Genomic DNA, 16293 nt, shown 5'->3' on the forward strand with positions numbered 1-16293 from the left:
GAATTTAAGTTGGCGATTCCTTTTCTTACACGAGTTCCATTGTATTTTGAACAATTGGCGTTCCGACTCTGTATTGTTGTGCTGTAAAGGACTAAGCCTCTATACAGCTAGTAGTTGTTCCCAGTAAAATTAGGTCCGGTAAAAGTTTCTTGCGTGAAAAATAAAAGCATTCCCACAAAAGACCAAGCTTTATCCAGTCTGGTTTATAGTTAAAGAGTAAACTAGGTTGTATGAGATCCTTATTGAGGCTATGCCCTATAATGTGAAACATGCAAGTTCTGAAATGCATTTAAATCATGGTCAACATTGTAGGTTGAGAATGTTAGGAATAACTACCTATACTCGATTTTTAATTAAACACGTTTTGACGTTTAAACTATCGTGAGTGATTTCCATTTTAAGTATACTTTATTACGGCTATATTCACGTAGTAAGTCGATGTTTTTCATAGGGACACGGCTCGCTGCGCGTCGCGATTGAGCGGTAGTCTGAGTAACACTTTTATTTTTTAAATTTTTTTATGGCAGCCATTTTGTTATTTTTTTTATTTGTTTTTATAGCAGGAAAAGAAATAAACATACTGTGAAAATTTAAAATCTCTACCTATTATGGTTCACGAGACAAACGGACGGACAGCGAAGGCTTAGAAATAGCGTCCCGTTTGCATCCTTCGAGTACGGAACCCTACAAACTAAACAAGTTGTGTTAAAATCAGAAAAAAATAGTTTAAATCAGCGAAATTCACGAAAACAAATGAATAATTATTATAATATTACTTATATGGTTAGACCTAACAAGTAGACAGATAGTCTATCAGGTTTCCTGTCAGCTGATTTCCGTTTATATTCTAGGTATTATTTTGCATGTAGGAGTGAAAAATTGTTGTTGTCGTTATTTTTATCGCAGCCTGAAGGCTACGTTTATCTCCTAAGAGTGATTCATCCTGTACGCGTACCTACTAAAGAATGTTAAGCCATTAGGTACTAGTTATCTCCAGTTGTAATCGTAATTTGTAACTGCTTATCAGTTGCAGATAATAATACTTTAATCTTTAGTAGAAATGATCAATCAAGTGAAATCAGGTGAACCTGTCAAGCTGTTATAATGAAAACCTAAGGTAGTGTGCAGATAAGCGGTCTTTTCATCTGTAACTCTGTAATGCATCCCACTACCACACTTTACATTTACACTAATGTTTGTAAGTTTGTGTGTATGTGCGTAATGCGTATGTTTGATACTCTTTCACGTAAAAACTTCTGAACGGATTTGGATGAAATTTGGAACGGAGATAGATCATACCCTGGATTAACGCATAGGATGCTTTTTATCCCGGAAAATCAATGAGTTTCCACGGTATTTTGAAAAACCTATATCCACGCGAACGAAGTCGCGGGTATCAGCTATTCTTTGTATAAAACTAGCTTTTGCCCGCGATTTCGTCCCTGATCTAATGTATATTAGCTATCCTATAGGAGCCTATAGCTTTCGGGAATAAATGATAATGTACCTACCTATCTATCAGTGAAAGAATTTTGAAAATCGATGATTAATTTCGGAGAATATAGTTCCCGACAGGTCGAGATTGCAATCGGGGTGGGGACGCTTCGCACACCCGCACAGCCCCCGGGCTAACCCGATGCGAGATAGCGTGGGTGACGTGTGGGGTGTCCCCCGCCTCATACTCCGATTGTCATCTCGACTTGTCGCGTACTATACTTCCAACAAACTTTTACTTTCAAACTTAACCTCTTTATAATATTAGTGTAGATTTTACCCAGGTAGTTAGAATTTCTAGACTTAGATATTCCATATTCTCGCGGGAGATTCTTACCCCCTAACACCCTCTACTATGACGTTGACGGTGTTAGGGGCTATCATTGCCCACCCTCACACAGCGCGTGATCGGCATTCAGCATGTTTCGCCAATTCGAAATATCTTATATACTCGTAGTGCTTATTTTTGCTGTATCCAAGTGCCCAGCAGTAAAACAGTTCGAATTCATACTCATAATAGGTATAAATACTAAATTGTGTCTGTTTATTAGCTTTTCTGAGATAGCTTGAATCCAGGAGACTGATATAAGCTAGGCTAGGTAGGTTCTTTTTATACTGGAATTCGAAGAACTCCTATGGGATTATAACCATAAATCCACGCGGACAAAGTCGCGGGCATCATATCTAAGTATTAAAAACAAAATGAAAGTAATTTAATAAGTAACACAAATCCACAAAACCTTGAAATTAAAGTGGAAGTAAATTTTATCTCTAAAAGGAAAAAACGAAGCAGAAAATCGTTTAAATCGTTGTTTACGATTAAATATAGACGTGAATTAATTCCGAGGTTGATTACGTCAATGCTGGAAAGTTGTTTGTGGTTCAAGGTCAACGACCCGACGTGCTTGTATCAATGTCAGCTGATTGCATCTATAAATAGATACCTGCTTAAATTGTGTCGAACTATAGATGCGATTTACTTACTTATATCAGTACTAGTTCTTTCCCGCGATATTCCACCTACGCGCACGACACGTTTTTCGTCAACATTCCTCAACGCCTGTTAGACTATCAGTATTATCACGCCTTCCACTGTACTGTATCGAGATATCACATATATACTTACTTTTCTAATAATAATTAATCTACCGACAAATGTAGACCGCGTCCGCGTGAAATGCGAATATATTATATACCTACTAGTGTGACCTAATTCGTAAGTAACCTGAGCACGACATATACCTATACATACATATACATACCACCTATACATTATATCATTTTACATGGATACATCCATTTCTTTAAAATCTGTAATATACCTTGACTAAGTTGGTAGGAACGTAATTGTATAAACCCAATGAATAGGTACTTCGTATTAATAGAATTACATTGTGGTTGAAAGAAACTCTAAAGCGTTTAGGTACCTACTATCTAAGTCAATTTATTAGAGCGTGACCTAAGTATCAGGGGGTACGGTAGTGCCCCCGCCAAGACGAACCAAGCGGCGGCCGGGGCACTACGTACCATTTTCTCTTGATGACGACCATTACCATTGGATGACGCTAGAAAGCTGATATTTTCAGTATAAGGTGTCCTCAGCAAAACCAAATATGTATACCAAGTATCAAATACCTAGCTTTTAGGTTACAGATTTATTGATATCTAAAATACGTCGATTTCGTCCCTCATTGATGATCATCAAAACCTCTAGTCAAAATCTCTAAGGTACTTCCCGAAGTCCTAGAACACTGAAATTTGGTATGTAGACTAGAAATTGCATACAAACTACAGGAAAATTAAGAAATTGGAAATTTTCCCCCTCCTACCCTTTATATGGGGGAAGCAAATCTGTGAAGTCTATCGCTAGAATGCTGATATTTTCAGGATAACATGTTCTTAGCAGATTTATTAAACGTACCAAGAATCAATTGTCTAGCTTTTATGGTTTCAGATTTATTGACATTCAAAACTTTTAGTCCTAAATTCTAGGATACTTCCTGAAGTCCTCAAAGACTGAAACTTGGTATGTAGGCTAGGAAAGCTGTTATGGTTTCAGATTTATTGCCATTCAAAACCCCTCTAGTCAAAAAAGTACGGCTTGGCCGTTTAATGTTCGTGAAACTATTACATGACATAATATATTTTAAACCCGTAAGGAATAGTTTGTTCGACAATTACTAATTTGTATTGTACTTCGTGACTGTCACACAAGCTATTCCGGGCTTTAATGTCATATCAGATAAAAATTCCACGAACAGTGAACGGCCAAGCCGTACTTTTTTAACCAAGATGTAGGGTTTGTAGAATCAGAGTTTGTAAGTAGAGTTATTTGTTATTTATTGTTATAAATGTGACATGGTCAAGAGCATTTAAGAGCTTTACTTTGGACATGGTACAGGTCCCATGGCCAACACAAATCTAAGTTTAGCTAGGGGCTTGGCTCTACTAGAGATCTCATAACTTTTTAACAGTGAAAACATTATGAACTTGTGAGTCTTGGCAACCTTTATATGAAATGTTTTTGGTGGGTTGGATTAACTTGAAAATGAACATCTAACGCAATCAGCTAACCTTGTAGTTAGATCTGCTTTGTAACAAACAATTTTACTAGAATCAATCGAGAACTTCACAGAAAAGTCAAGTAAAAAAAAAACCGTGTCCAACAACATTAAAATATCTAAGTAGGTAAGTACTTTTAACGACATTTTTTTTCTGTATGTGACCTTCACTTTCAGTGAAGATTTGTTTTCGAAGCGAACACGGCGCGACGCGACGTTTGATACCTACCTGTCTACCTATATGTCTTTATTCAGATGACAACATTTGACAATTAAGTTTAGTATTACTCGCGGCTTAGTTCGTTTCACTCGCTTTTTTGTGTTCTGATTTTTGTTTCCTTTTACCGATTTTCTATGTTTTGAGTTTGACTAAACTTACGGATTTTTCTTTATCCTGCTTGGTGGCATCTTTTGGTTTGGATTATCACCAGATGTAGATACTTACTTGATCTCTAAGTGACCTTGTCAGGTATTTACCAACAATTATTTTAATATGCAAGTAGGCACTTAAAGATAACTGTCGTAAATGTCTTATCATATATCATAATGTTATTATTTTAATAATAAACTAAATTATTGAGATAAGACATTAAATACATAATATATGAAGTGATAAATCATGCACACGTATAGATAACATATTATATCAGTTATAACTAGGTACTGGCAAACAATAACAATATTAGTAGCCAAGTATAAGTATTCCACTTTGTTCACCTAGCACAGTATGTTCAACTTTGTTCAACTGCTGGATGATCGTGATTGATTAAGGTAGAATCATACCTATCACCTGGAAACTTTATCACCTGATATGATCAGCGTAACAGTGGGGCGGACCGTGTTTAAACTACGAAATTCTACCAAATTTTAAAAATAAATTTACTTACGTAAATACGTAATACTGGCTGATTCAATGTTAAGCTAATCTTCAGGTGATAATATAATTCCCGGGTGATATGATTCCTTTTTATTACTCCACTTTGATCACCTAGTGAACAAAGTGGAACATTGTGACCTGGGTGAATAAAGTGGTATAAACAGTGGAATCATAATATTACTATCACCTGGGAATACTTACCACAGAGTAATGAATATATGATAGACCTACCTACTAATGTTACTATGTATAATGTATATCAGTCAAAATGATAGGAAAAGTAGGTACAAAATATAAAAATTACTTATGAGAAACATGAACAGAAAAATAAATTCAAGTAAACAACAGCCTGCGTTCTGCGTAATTAACAGTTAAAACGCATTTAACCCACCGTTTACTGAGTAAACAATACCTAATGTAGGTAAAATAAATTGCAAGTTTTCCTATTCTCTGCATATTAGCCATGTCAGGAATTATGAATCATCAATTAGGTACCTTCTCGTATTATAAAATATTTAATGACCAAGTCGTTTGTTGATTCACACAACCGCCCTTGCCATAATAAAAATAATTATGTATTATTTTTGTCGCGTCATGTTGCATTTGTAACCATAATATAGTACTGAGTTCATCACTTTGATACTGCATAAGCTATTTTTTGGCATCATTCCCGCATAATATTCGCTTTCTGCATGCTTAGTAAAACATTTTATAAATAAATTGATTTAACTTAAAAACCGTGCAAAAAAGTGATTCTCATATTATGGCGTTTTAGTTTCACAACTCTTTGATAAAGAAATCTTTTGTTGAGTAACTTCTTAGGTTATACTTATATGTTTATCTACTTAATCTTAGATTTAGGCAATTTGATGGAAAAATTAAATATTTTGTAAGTTAAAAAACCTTGCACAGGTTAGTGTTGATTTTCGATTTTTGCTCCAGTTTTCAATAGCTAAGCTTTTTATTAACCCCCGACCCAAAAAGAGGGGTGTTATAAGTTTGACGTGTGTATCTGTGTATCTGTCTGTGGCATCATAGCTTCTAAACTAATGAACCGATTTTAATTTAGTTTTGTTTTTTTTGTTTCAAAGGTGCTTTGATCGAGAGTGTTTTTAGCTATAATCCAAGAAAATCGGATCAGACGTTCGAAAGTTATCAGCTCTTTTCTAGTTACTGTAACCTTCACTTGTCGGGGGTGTTATAAATTTTTAATTTACACTTGTTCCATTCAAGTGGGAAGTAAGTTTCCTGGTTGATTGTTGTTTCAATAAATATCTAAAGTACTCTGTTGATAACTATGAAGCCTTATTTTCTTTAAGTGCAAATATGCATTTTTCCCACATTGATGTAGATACATCGATGTGTAGGAGGAATCTACTTTTTCCCCATACTAAACCCATAAACCATTGTTCTTTATTTAGGCAAAGCTTTTTAAATGGCATCCTAAGAACTTCCTCCGCTATTATACCAATGTTACCCGTTTCTAATGTATTTAGTCTGTGATATTTCAAAAATAATAATTTGGTAGGTTGTATCAAGATTAATAAGGAAACTATTTATTGATAGCCCCATAACCCGGAATCGGAATGAATGTCATTTATGATGTCATTGGTTAGCTGTTGTCAACCAGTATTTCCACTTTTAGGGATTTCGCACTTTTATAGGCGAAACGAGTAACGTCTAACGTTATGTATGGCCAAGGCAATTTTTTTTTTATTTACTCAGATACAAGTTAGCACTTGACTGCAGTCTCATCTGGTGGTAAGTGATGATGCAATAGATGAAAGCGGACAAACCTGGAAGGGATATGATTTTATTAAACCCATGCCGGGACCGGAATGCTAAAGCTCGGCTCTGCCAGTAGGGTGGTAACTAGCCACGATCGAAGCGACCCACCAAATTCTCGTAATTTCGTATGACAATGTCGATCAAAAGTCATCTTTTTGTAATCTAAGAGGTCGGAAAAAATAGCAATCAAACTAAAGTCAAACTATTGTTAAAGTGGAAACACCTGGGAACACTAATAATGACATTGACAAGTGACAAATTGTAACAAGTGACAATTCAATAATTTATCTCGCACATCAAAGATATTATTATATTTTCCTATCCTTTAGTTTCTCTCATATTATTATGGCGTCATAAAAACAAATTCTCTATAAAAAATAGGATTTATTCGAATCAAGGAGTCGTAAAAAATATACAAATCGCCTCCGAGGTAAATACGAGGTATTCGTCAGAAATAGAATTTGTGCGAAATATATTTTCAAGATTAAATTAACTTCTTTTCTTCATATACTTCTTCATTCATTATTCATTTAGGTAGATACTTTCTAAACTTAAATACATAATATATAAGGTATATTTTACTACGAGATTTTTGAGGAAAAATGAAAGATTTCAAGTAAAGTTTGTCTGTCTAAGGCACTGTATCCACCAGAGCAGTATTGGGTGGAGATGTGTTTAACGTGTTTACTGGGCCAATCACATTACTGATGACGCCAAAAGTTACCTCGCCATTTAACTGTAATAATTTGACTGGTCTGCTAAACACATCTCTGCCCATCTCCGCGCTGTGGATATATGCGCTGTCTTATTGCATTCAGAGTTGTTTTATAGCACATTGAAATACGTTGTAAAAAGATATAATATACGCTATAAGTACTTTTTTTTGTTGACCTTCGAAATGACCTTGACCTACTTATACACATTCCAATGACTTCACGCACTGACATCATAATCCTAATACATATTGATTATTGTTTAACACTATTACAACCTAAAACCAATTCTAATTTTAAGTTGATTTTAATTAATGAAGCCTTATCTGATATTTTGTTTACAGGGAACGAAGGGAACAGGAGCAACGGGAGATGCTGGAAAAGCAGCAGAAGGAAAAAGAAAGAGAACGGATAGAGAGAGAAAGGGAGCGGGAACGGGAAAAGCAAGAGAGGGAAGAAAAAGAAAGGAGAGAGCAAGAGAATGCTGCCTCTAAACTAGTGTCGAGGCATTTCGAAGAATCCTTTAGGCTAGCTAATCAGAAGGTAAATACCAAATCAATTTTTATATTATTAATTCAAGAGCAGCCTTTTCGATGGGCCAAATTATTTTTAACTGTGGAATTTTGATGTTTTGACAATGTATTCGAAATCTGCCAAAATATCTTTATTCATCAGATAAAATTGGTTTTGCGATTGAAAAATCAGCCCTGTGTTGAGATATTGTGTGTTTGATGTTGAACAAAATAATTTCGGTAACACACTAGATAAACAATTTTTTCTTTCAGCGGGAACGGAGTATATCGTGGTCGCTTCTGAATAGTCTCGCTCCGAACCGGGGCGCGGCGGTTTCCGAGCATGACAGGCTGCGGACACCCGAGCGCGCCTACTACTCCACGCCCCCGCACCCCTCCGACCGCCTGCCGCAGCCCGACTACGCCGCGCACGTGGCGCTCGCGCCGCACGCGCAACACGCGCCGCGTCACGCGCTCGCCAAGTCCGACAAGGCGCCGCAGCTGCCCGTGCTGCCCAAAGGGGAACCCAACTTCGCTCCCTACAATTACCCCCCTTACCGCTACGACAAGCTCAAGGAGCAGCACCTCCCCGCCCCTCCGCCCCTAGTGACCGAAAAATCTGTGATAGTTAAACACGACGCCAAACAAATCCACCTGGAACAGAAGCATCAATACCCGAGCAAGCCCAGAAGCGAGCCGTCCCAGCATTACCTTCCCTCGCGGCCGTACCGGACCGGTCTGTCGCCGCACGCGCCGCCGCACCCGCACCCCGCGCTGCAGACGCCGACGCACGCGGCGCTGCCGGCGCAGGACAAGAGCCGGCGCGTGTACCAGACGCCGCCGCAGCGCTCGCCCGCCGCCTACTACCAGACGCCGCCGGTCAAACCGAAGGTGTCCAGTCCGGCGCCCCCGCACATCTACGGCAAGCCCAGCAGCAACTCGCCCGGCCCGACCTTGCACTACACGATGGCGGTCGAGCCGCCGCCGGCGACGCTTCAGCTCACGAAGGCGGACCGGCCGCCCGTGCCCTACCCGCCGCCGTCGGCGTACTCCCCCGCGACGCGGACGCGGCCGCCGCCCGTGGCACACTCGCGCACCCCCGAGCCCCGGCCGCCGCCGCGAGCGCACGGCGACCTCGCCAACGCGGCGTCCCCGTGCCAGACCCAACCCCTCGACCTCGGCGTCGCGCGAGATGACCCCGAACGGTTATCTCCGAGAAGACGATGTCCTTACGATCTCGACTCCACTGACGCTAAGCGACGGCGGCTCGACAGTCCCGCTCCGGAACCGTTGATCGCGGCGGCCGCTAGTGTCGGTCGGACGCCGCTGGGCTCCGAGCCTGCCCCGCAAGCCCCGGGTCCCCCCTGCGACGTGCGCGTACCTTCGGCGGACGGCAGCGTCGAAACGCCCGAGAAGGCCGCCGGCGCTTCCCCCGCTCCTCACATAACCCCCGCGGCGAGTCCCGCGCCCTCCACCACGCCCGTACCTCCCGTAGCCTCGACGCCACCCATGACGTCCACGCCGCCGATCACGGCACCGCCCACGACGTCGTCGCCGCCCGCGCCGCCCGTCACGCCGCCCGTGACGACGGTCGCCGACGCCGAAACTCCGGCGAAGATCTCCTCACCTAGTCCCCGAGACGGTTCAGCGCCGACAGTTCGGCATTTAGGTAAAAAAGCATGGCTTCAGAGGCACGAGACTGCACCGATCGGCGAGGGAGACTGCTCGGGGGGCGGCGGCACCTGCATCACCCTGCCGATGACGATCACGCGAGTGTCGGAGCCGGACGACTCCAGCTCCAACATAGTGGTGCCCGTCGCGGCGAAGTCCATCCAGCGAGGGGCGCGGAAAACGTCCAAACCGAGAAAACCAAAGGAAGTCAACGGCCGCGTTGACGACGCGGAGGAGGACAGCTCGAGTTCGGAGCGAGAGGCGACGTCACCGCCCAAGCGGAAACCGCCGAAGGCTAAACGGAAAAAAGGGACAGTAAAAAAAGCGGGCGACGAGCCCAAGAAGAAGAAAGCATCGGAAAGTGGTAGTGAAAGTGATAAAGAGAGTGACGATAAGGACTCAGACTCTGGTGGTAGTGGTAGCGGTAGCGGCAGCACCTCGAGCAAGCGCGGCGGAGGACGCGCGCGCGGGCGACGGGCGCGCGGTGGCGGGCGCGGCGGCGGCGGGCGGCGGCGCGAGGATCCCCCGCGCCGCGCGCCGTCCACGGCCAGCGCCAAGGCGACGACGGCCGAGTCGTTCCTACAGAACGGGCCGTGCTTCGAGGTGGCGCCGCGGCTCGCCAAGTGCCGCGAGTGCCGCTGGTCGCCCGCGCAGCGCGACAAGGACATGCCGAACATATTTTGCCGATTTTACGCTTTTCGAAGACTGAAGTATGCCAAGAACAGGCAATTAGCTATAGCTGGATTTTCGGATCCCTACAAGGACGCTGAGGAGGTAAATATCTTGTTCATTATTAATTTAATTAAACAGCTATACTAGTCAACATTTTTCTGTTAATCATTGGGACAGACACATTCAATATTCTTCTTCCTTAAATTATTTACAAAAAGGTACGAAATTCAAATATGCATCATATATTATATGCTCAGGTGGCGGTGTCTACTTGACATGAATAGTTGAAGCACCAACTGAGTACATAAAACGTGCTATACCTATTGGTTCGTTGTAAATAGCTTCCCATTTCATAGTGTTACATAATAGAAAACAGAATACTTGTATTGTTGAGTTTTGATAGTCGCCTTGTACCTAAGAGCCGTAAAAACTGACAATAATATTCTCATATTTGAACAACTTGTGTCTTATGAACTTAGGTTAACTTTTTATTCCATGCAAACATCCTATCTATCGGAATAAAAATAAGACCATAAAGAGACCATAGACTACAAAGTTCTGTGGTCTCATTTCTCCAATCTATTTTGAAATGGTTCGGTTTTTAATTATATTAGTCTTTACAACAATAGTACTAAGAAATAACGCAGGAGTTTTTAATTAAGAGTCATTAAAATGAACCAGTTTTCTCAATTTTAGGTTAGTGAAACTTTTCTAATAGAGTTTGGACACACTACATTCGTTATTGTCACAAAACACAAATTAAAAAACAGCTCTTGTCGTGTGATATGTTCCTCCTTCTTATACTTTAAGTTACAGTAGTTCGCTTGTTAGGCACGGTTAACCGAACTAATGCAACTTTTTAGTGGCAGTAGTTCGGGTGGTACGAAGCACCGAACTGCCGATACCTTTTAGTTGCAAAAGTTCCGCGTCGGTTCCTCGACTGAGGATCGTAGGTCCCTTTCTTCACGATTCATTGTTAGGAAAAACGCGAACAGTATCGAAAAACTCATGGTCACTGGCAAGATCGGGGGAAAGAGACCCCGTAGATGTAACCCGAGGGCCGCGGTATTGGTCTGATCAGATAAAATAAACGGTCGTCACACCCTTCTGCAAGTGTCTGTACACTCGGAAACCCACATAGTAGGAGAACGTAAGTAGGCCAGGTAATTAGTCCATGATTTGTTCTACCGAATTCTACTCAAATCTGATTTTAAAGTGACCTCCAGCCAGCGGGGTTTTTTTTAATATACTACTGAATCCCCTTAATTTCAAACTTTAGTTTTGTTGTCAATATGTTCTAGACAAAAACACAATCTTGAAAAATAATGAAATAAACGCTTTTTTAATAGTTTGATTAAAAAAAGCGTTTATTCATTATTTTCCACAGAACAAATTCAGATTTAAGTTAAATTCGTTAGAACAGGAACTAACTATGCCTGACCTACCTAGTTCTCCTATGATATAGGGGCCCGCTGAGTGTCCATACACCTGCAATGTCTCTGGTATACTCTCCAATAGAAAGAACCACTCACTCAACCCGAAAATTTCATTTCTTTAACACTGCAAGTTAATGACCGACAGCGCCATCTATGTATATGTGCTTTAGTAAACGAATTATGTTTGTGAGCACATTCTAATTTTTTTGTGATTCAACCACAAATTCACAGTTTTCGGATTTTTTTCTTTACAATGCTAGAAGACGTACCTACCTGCCAATGTCATGATTCTAGGTCAACGGAAAGTACCTTCTAGGCTTTTCTTGACAGACATGACAAATAGACAGACAAGGTTTCTTTTTTCCTTTTGAACCCTAAAAACCTTCAAAATACTCATATAAAGCTGTATAAATGATATAACTTGTTCTAAAGCCTCGCGTTTTTTGCAACAGGATGATAAGAAATTATGGCTGTCATCGTCAGCGGGCGCAGCCGAGTTAGACATAGAAATGAGCTGTTTCCTCTTGCGCGAGATCGGCGACCAGTTCTGTGAACTGTTACAACAAGAGAAAGAAGCGGAGTCCCACCATCTAAACGAAGGTAGATCATTTATCCAATCAATTTTACTGTAGTGTACTTGAATGTAAATAGTTATTCTAAATAGAAAATAAATGGATTTCCTTGTTCGAAGATATTCATCCAGATTTTCTATTGCGCATAATCTCTCTCACTTGTCCACTATACAGTGTTTTTTAACTGGGGCATTATGGGAAATCCAAAATCAAAATACTTACAGGGAAACTGTCTTAGAAATCCATAGGTCTATTTTTGTGAAAGCCATTTTGGCTTAGTCAATTTTTTGGCCAAGCGTGAGTTGTTCATAAAAATAAAAGAAGTTGACTAATTTTTTTTTAATGCCGATCGACTCAGTCTTATATTGTAAGGATCATTTCACTGTATCGAAATAAAACATCGGGACAGCAGAAGTTAGTCTTTATGTAACTGTTTTTTCGTACAATAACCAAACTATAGTAAGTAAGTGTCGGTAAGTTACTTAGGGACGTTATTAATTGTGAAAAAATACCTCATAAATTAGATAAATAACGTTGCTATTGAAAACGGAATTATAATAATGCAGTCATTAGCAGCCAGCATTCACTTTGTATAGTTAGTGCAGACTCGGTTTGACCTTTGGAAGTTGTAAATAAATAATTATTATGAGACAAAATAAATTACGAATAATAACTGTGAAGAAGGAATACAATGAGTAACAATGTACTAATTATCTCGAATGTTACGTGTAGTATGTGATTACCTAATTCATCCAAGGTGATTACCTACTGTTAATGTTGAATGTTTACGATTCTACTAAAATATTTAGTTTGTAGGTTCTTTGTTTATTGCACTTTCAATTTGAAGGCAGCAAAGCGCAACAGCGATGTTTTATGACTTTATCCAAGCTCTTAATGTTGCACCAGTACCTTAATTTACTCGTAAGATCATTATATCATAGTATTTGAAATTAATAAACCTTTAGAAAAGTAATCAGTTCCTTATTGAGTGAACATCATAGAATTTTGGTCCTTTAAAGAATTAACAACTAGAAAATACTTCTAACACTTTTTACGAATTCTAGCTTAGATATTTGCTTCTCAATTTTCCATTGGCAGCTGTCCCGTGCACCCCCGACGAGGAAGCGACTAGCTATCGACTTTCTAGCTCAAGAAACGTACAATCGATTTATGATTCCATGTCAGTAAAAGAGTACCCCGGCCAGAACTCTCTCTCTCTCTCTCTCTCTCTCTCTCTCTCTCTCTCTCTGTTTTGTTGTTTTGGCTGTTTTGGCGGTCAAAACATTCGCGCAGGTTATGCAAGGATCCAAATACTCGCCCGTCGCATTCGCACACTCGCTCACGGTCCAGTGACAAAACTATCCCAGCTACACACTCAGTTCTCGTTGCTGGCCTACTCGTTTCTAGTTTTTAGCCCAACTAGTTTCTCGCTAATCGTCGGGAATCGGACAACTGCCTTATTTTGATGATGTTGTTTACTTTAGGTAAATGTCAATTAGTAATTCGCTAAAGTGAAATCGAAGTTTACATACAAATCTTCCAGTAAGTACAACGATGTCTTACGAAAGATAAATAAATGAGAGGTACCTGTAGTAGCACCAAGTGGCTCTCGTGTCAGGTAGCTTATGTAAATGCACCACTACTGTGTACACTGCACTGTACAATGTAAACACGACTGTATTCTCCCTGCCAGATGAACAAATAATACGCTCACAATACTGAGTAGGTAAAACATAAAATGACTAGTCATTTCTATAGTAACAATAGCCTTAAATGTAGTTATATGCATCATTGTATCCTCGTATATGTATATTCGTGATTACATAAGTAGATAGATATAATTTTAATATATAAAAATTCAGCTTGCGTATATATGTTCGAAAAGTAGTCAATGGATTGACTTGAAATTTTACACAGCGGTACATTACTATATATTTTTTATGTCCCACGGGAACGGAAGTTATTTACTTCCAGACTAAGCCACAGCGAAGTGTGGCTGGGTTTAGCTAGTTAGTAGTAATTTATTAACAAATAGTTCAAAAGCAAACTATCATTCAGAATTCAATTTCAAATTCGAAATATTTTTATTCAATTAGACTTTTACAAGTATGTACTTTTGAATCATCAAGAGCATCTACCACTGGTTCGGAATGCCTTATTCTGGCAGAATGCCTGCCTTATTCGGGCTTAATGCCCAGAAGTAAATAAGGACATTAAGGCTAGGTTCAGACAGCAGATGGTCGCACTATGAAAGCGATTAGAGATTCAACCGTAAGCATTACGAGTTGTCCAAACCTCAGGAAAACTTTAAAGCGTAAAACAAAACACATAGCGTAGGTAATTAGGAAAGAATTGCCAATAACGTTTATTAGTATATTAGAAAATATGTTCTACAAGTAAATGTGTTCTTTGTTGACAGATAAGACGATAGCGTGGAAACGCGTAGTGCAAGGCGTGCGGGAAATGTGCGACGTGTGCGAGACCACGCTGTTCAACTTCCACTGGACGTGCGGCAAGTGCGGGTTCGTCGTCTGCCTCGATTGTTATAAGGTGTGTTTCTCTATGATAACAAATCCAGCCATCCATGCACTGTATACTACAGTTAGACAGTACATGTACTCGTGATTCAAAGGCGCGTGGCGTGTTGGAGCGACATGGTAGGATGTCAAGATTCTTAAATAAGCTCTCTTTGCGTGTGTTATCACCTTTATAATAGGGAGAGCTCTGGAGAGCTGTTTGACCTCTGCTGCTCCACCCTTCTTATTCTACTACCGCACCGCACGCCAATTTCACCTTCACCACCTGCGTGTCTGGTGCACGTCGACCGCCCGTTGTGCCAGATCCTTTTTTCCACGCACGTGCAAACTGTGGAATCAACTCCCATCGGCGGTGTTCCCACTAGACTACAATATGGGGTTATTCAAGGGGCAGACTAACTAATTTCTGAAAGGCCGGCAATGCATCGGCGGTACCTCTAGTGCTGCTAATGGCTGCTAATGTTCATGGGCGGCGGTAATCACTTAACATCAGGTGAATTTATGACACACGGTTTAACTTTGTGCCCGCAACGAAATCGGTGTCATTGTACCTAATACCATCGTAAATTAGGTCATGCATCTGAGTTGCTACGCAGTACGCTAGAGGTGGCTATACATAAGAACTATGCCAAATCTAACATAGTTTTAAATATTTTTATTACTTAGCATATTTAATACTTTATCAGTCTTTTTGTTTATTTCTAGTCACGGACATCAGGTGAATCGGGCAGCTCTCCCAGCGAAACTAGTAATTCAACCAGTGCCACTTCTAATGCCGAAAGAGATTCCTTTGGGTGAGTTTTTGAATATATTCATTTAATAAAATCATAAAATCTAGTAGGAGTAGTGTAGGTTTGTATTTTTTTAAACTACTGAACCAAATCGAAACCAGACTCCTTTATTTACTTATTTTCCCTTTCTTATGCATCTTCTGCTAAAGTAATAAATAGCCGAAATTAAGGCTGAGATCTGTAGAGTGCTTTTTGACCATGCCTTGACTTTATGCAAGCAATTTCGCATGATTCCTACTGGCAGCGAGTTCGTATCTACTCCTATTACCTGAGTTTGAAACATTGAAGCGAGCGAGCGACAACGTCTAATCTGGCTGATTCACCTACGACGTCATACCAACATGGGGTGCTTTTTGTTTGTGACAATACACTTTTTTTTCCAAACTGATTTTATAATTTTCCGTGTTCGTTCTCAGCTGGTTGCTGTGCACGTCGGGCGGCGCGCACCCCGCGCGGCGTCTGCTGCTGACGCAGATTGCGGCGGGCGGCGCGCTGGCGGCGGCGGCGGCGCGCGCGCACCGCGTGCGGGCCGCCTTCGCGCTGCCGCCCTGCGCCTGCGGCCTCGCGCCCGACACGCCCGCCGCGCTGCGCACCGCCGCGCGCCTGCTGCTGCAGAGAGCGCTGCAGAAGGTGAATATTGTAACTGTGTAACTTTAGAAAGACTCAGTA

General features: G+C 40.9%; 1 protein-coding gene across 2 annotated transcripts in view; it reads left to right on the forward strand.

Annotated features, from left to right (window-relative positions):
* The window catches only part of LOC123870212 (probable JmjC domain-containing histone demethylation protein 2C), a 216098-nt gene that overhangs the window by 197494 nt on the left and 2311 nt on the right, over window positions 1–16293 (forward strand). For both annotated transcript variants that reach the window (XM_045913418.1, XM_045913419.1), the window contains 6 exons: window positions 7778–7976; window positions 8219–10390; window positions 12177–12324; window positions 14716–14846; window positions 15539–15627; window positions 16041–16254. In XM_045913418.1, the coding sequence (XP_045769374.1) occupies window positions 7778–7976; window positions 8219–10390; window positions 12177–12324; window positions 14716–14846; window positions 15539–15627; window positions 16041–16254 (2953 nt within the window). The remainder of the gene's footprint in view (window positions 1–7777; window positions 7977–8218; window positions 10391–12176; window positions 12325–14715; window positions 14847–15538; window positions 15628–16040; window positions 16255–16293) is intronic.

This window comes from Maniola jurtina, chromosome 12 (genome assembly GCF_905333055.1).
Source record: "Maniola jurtina chromosome 12, ilManJurt1.1, whole genome shotgun sequence".
Lineage (NCBI taxonomy): Eukaryota > Metazoa > Arthropoda > Insecta > Lepidoptera > Nymphalidae > Maniola > Maniola jurtina.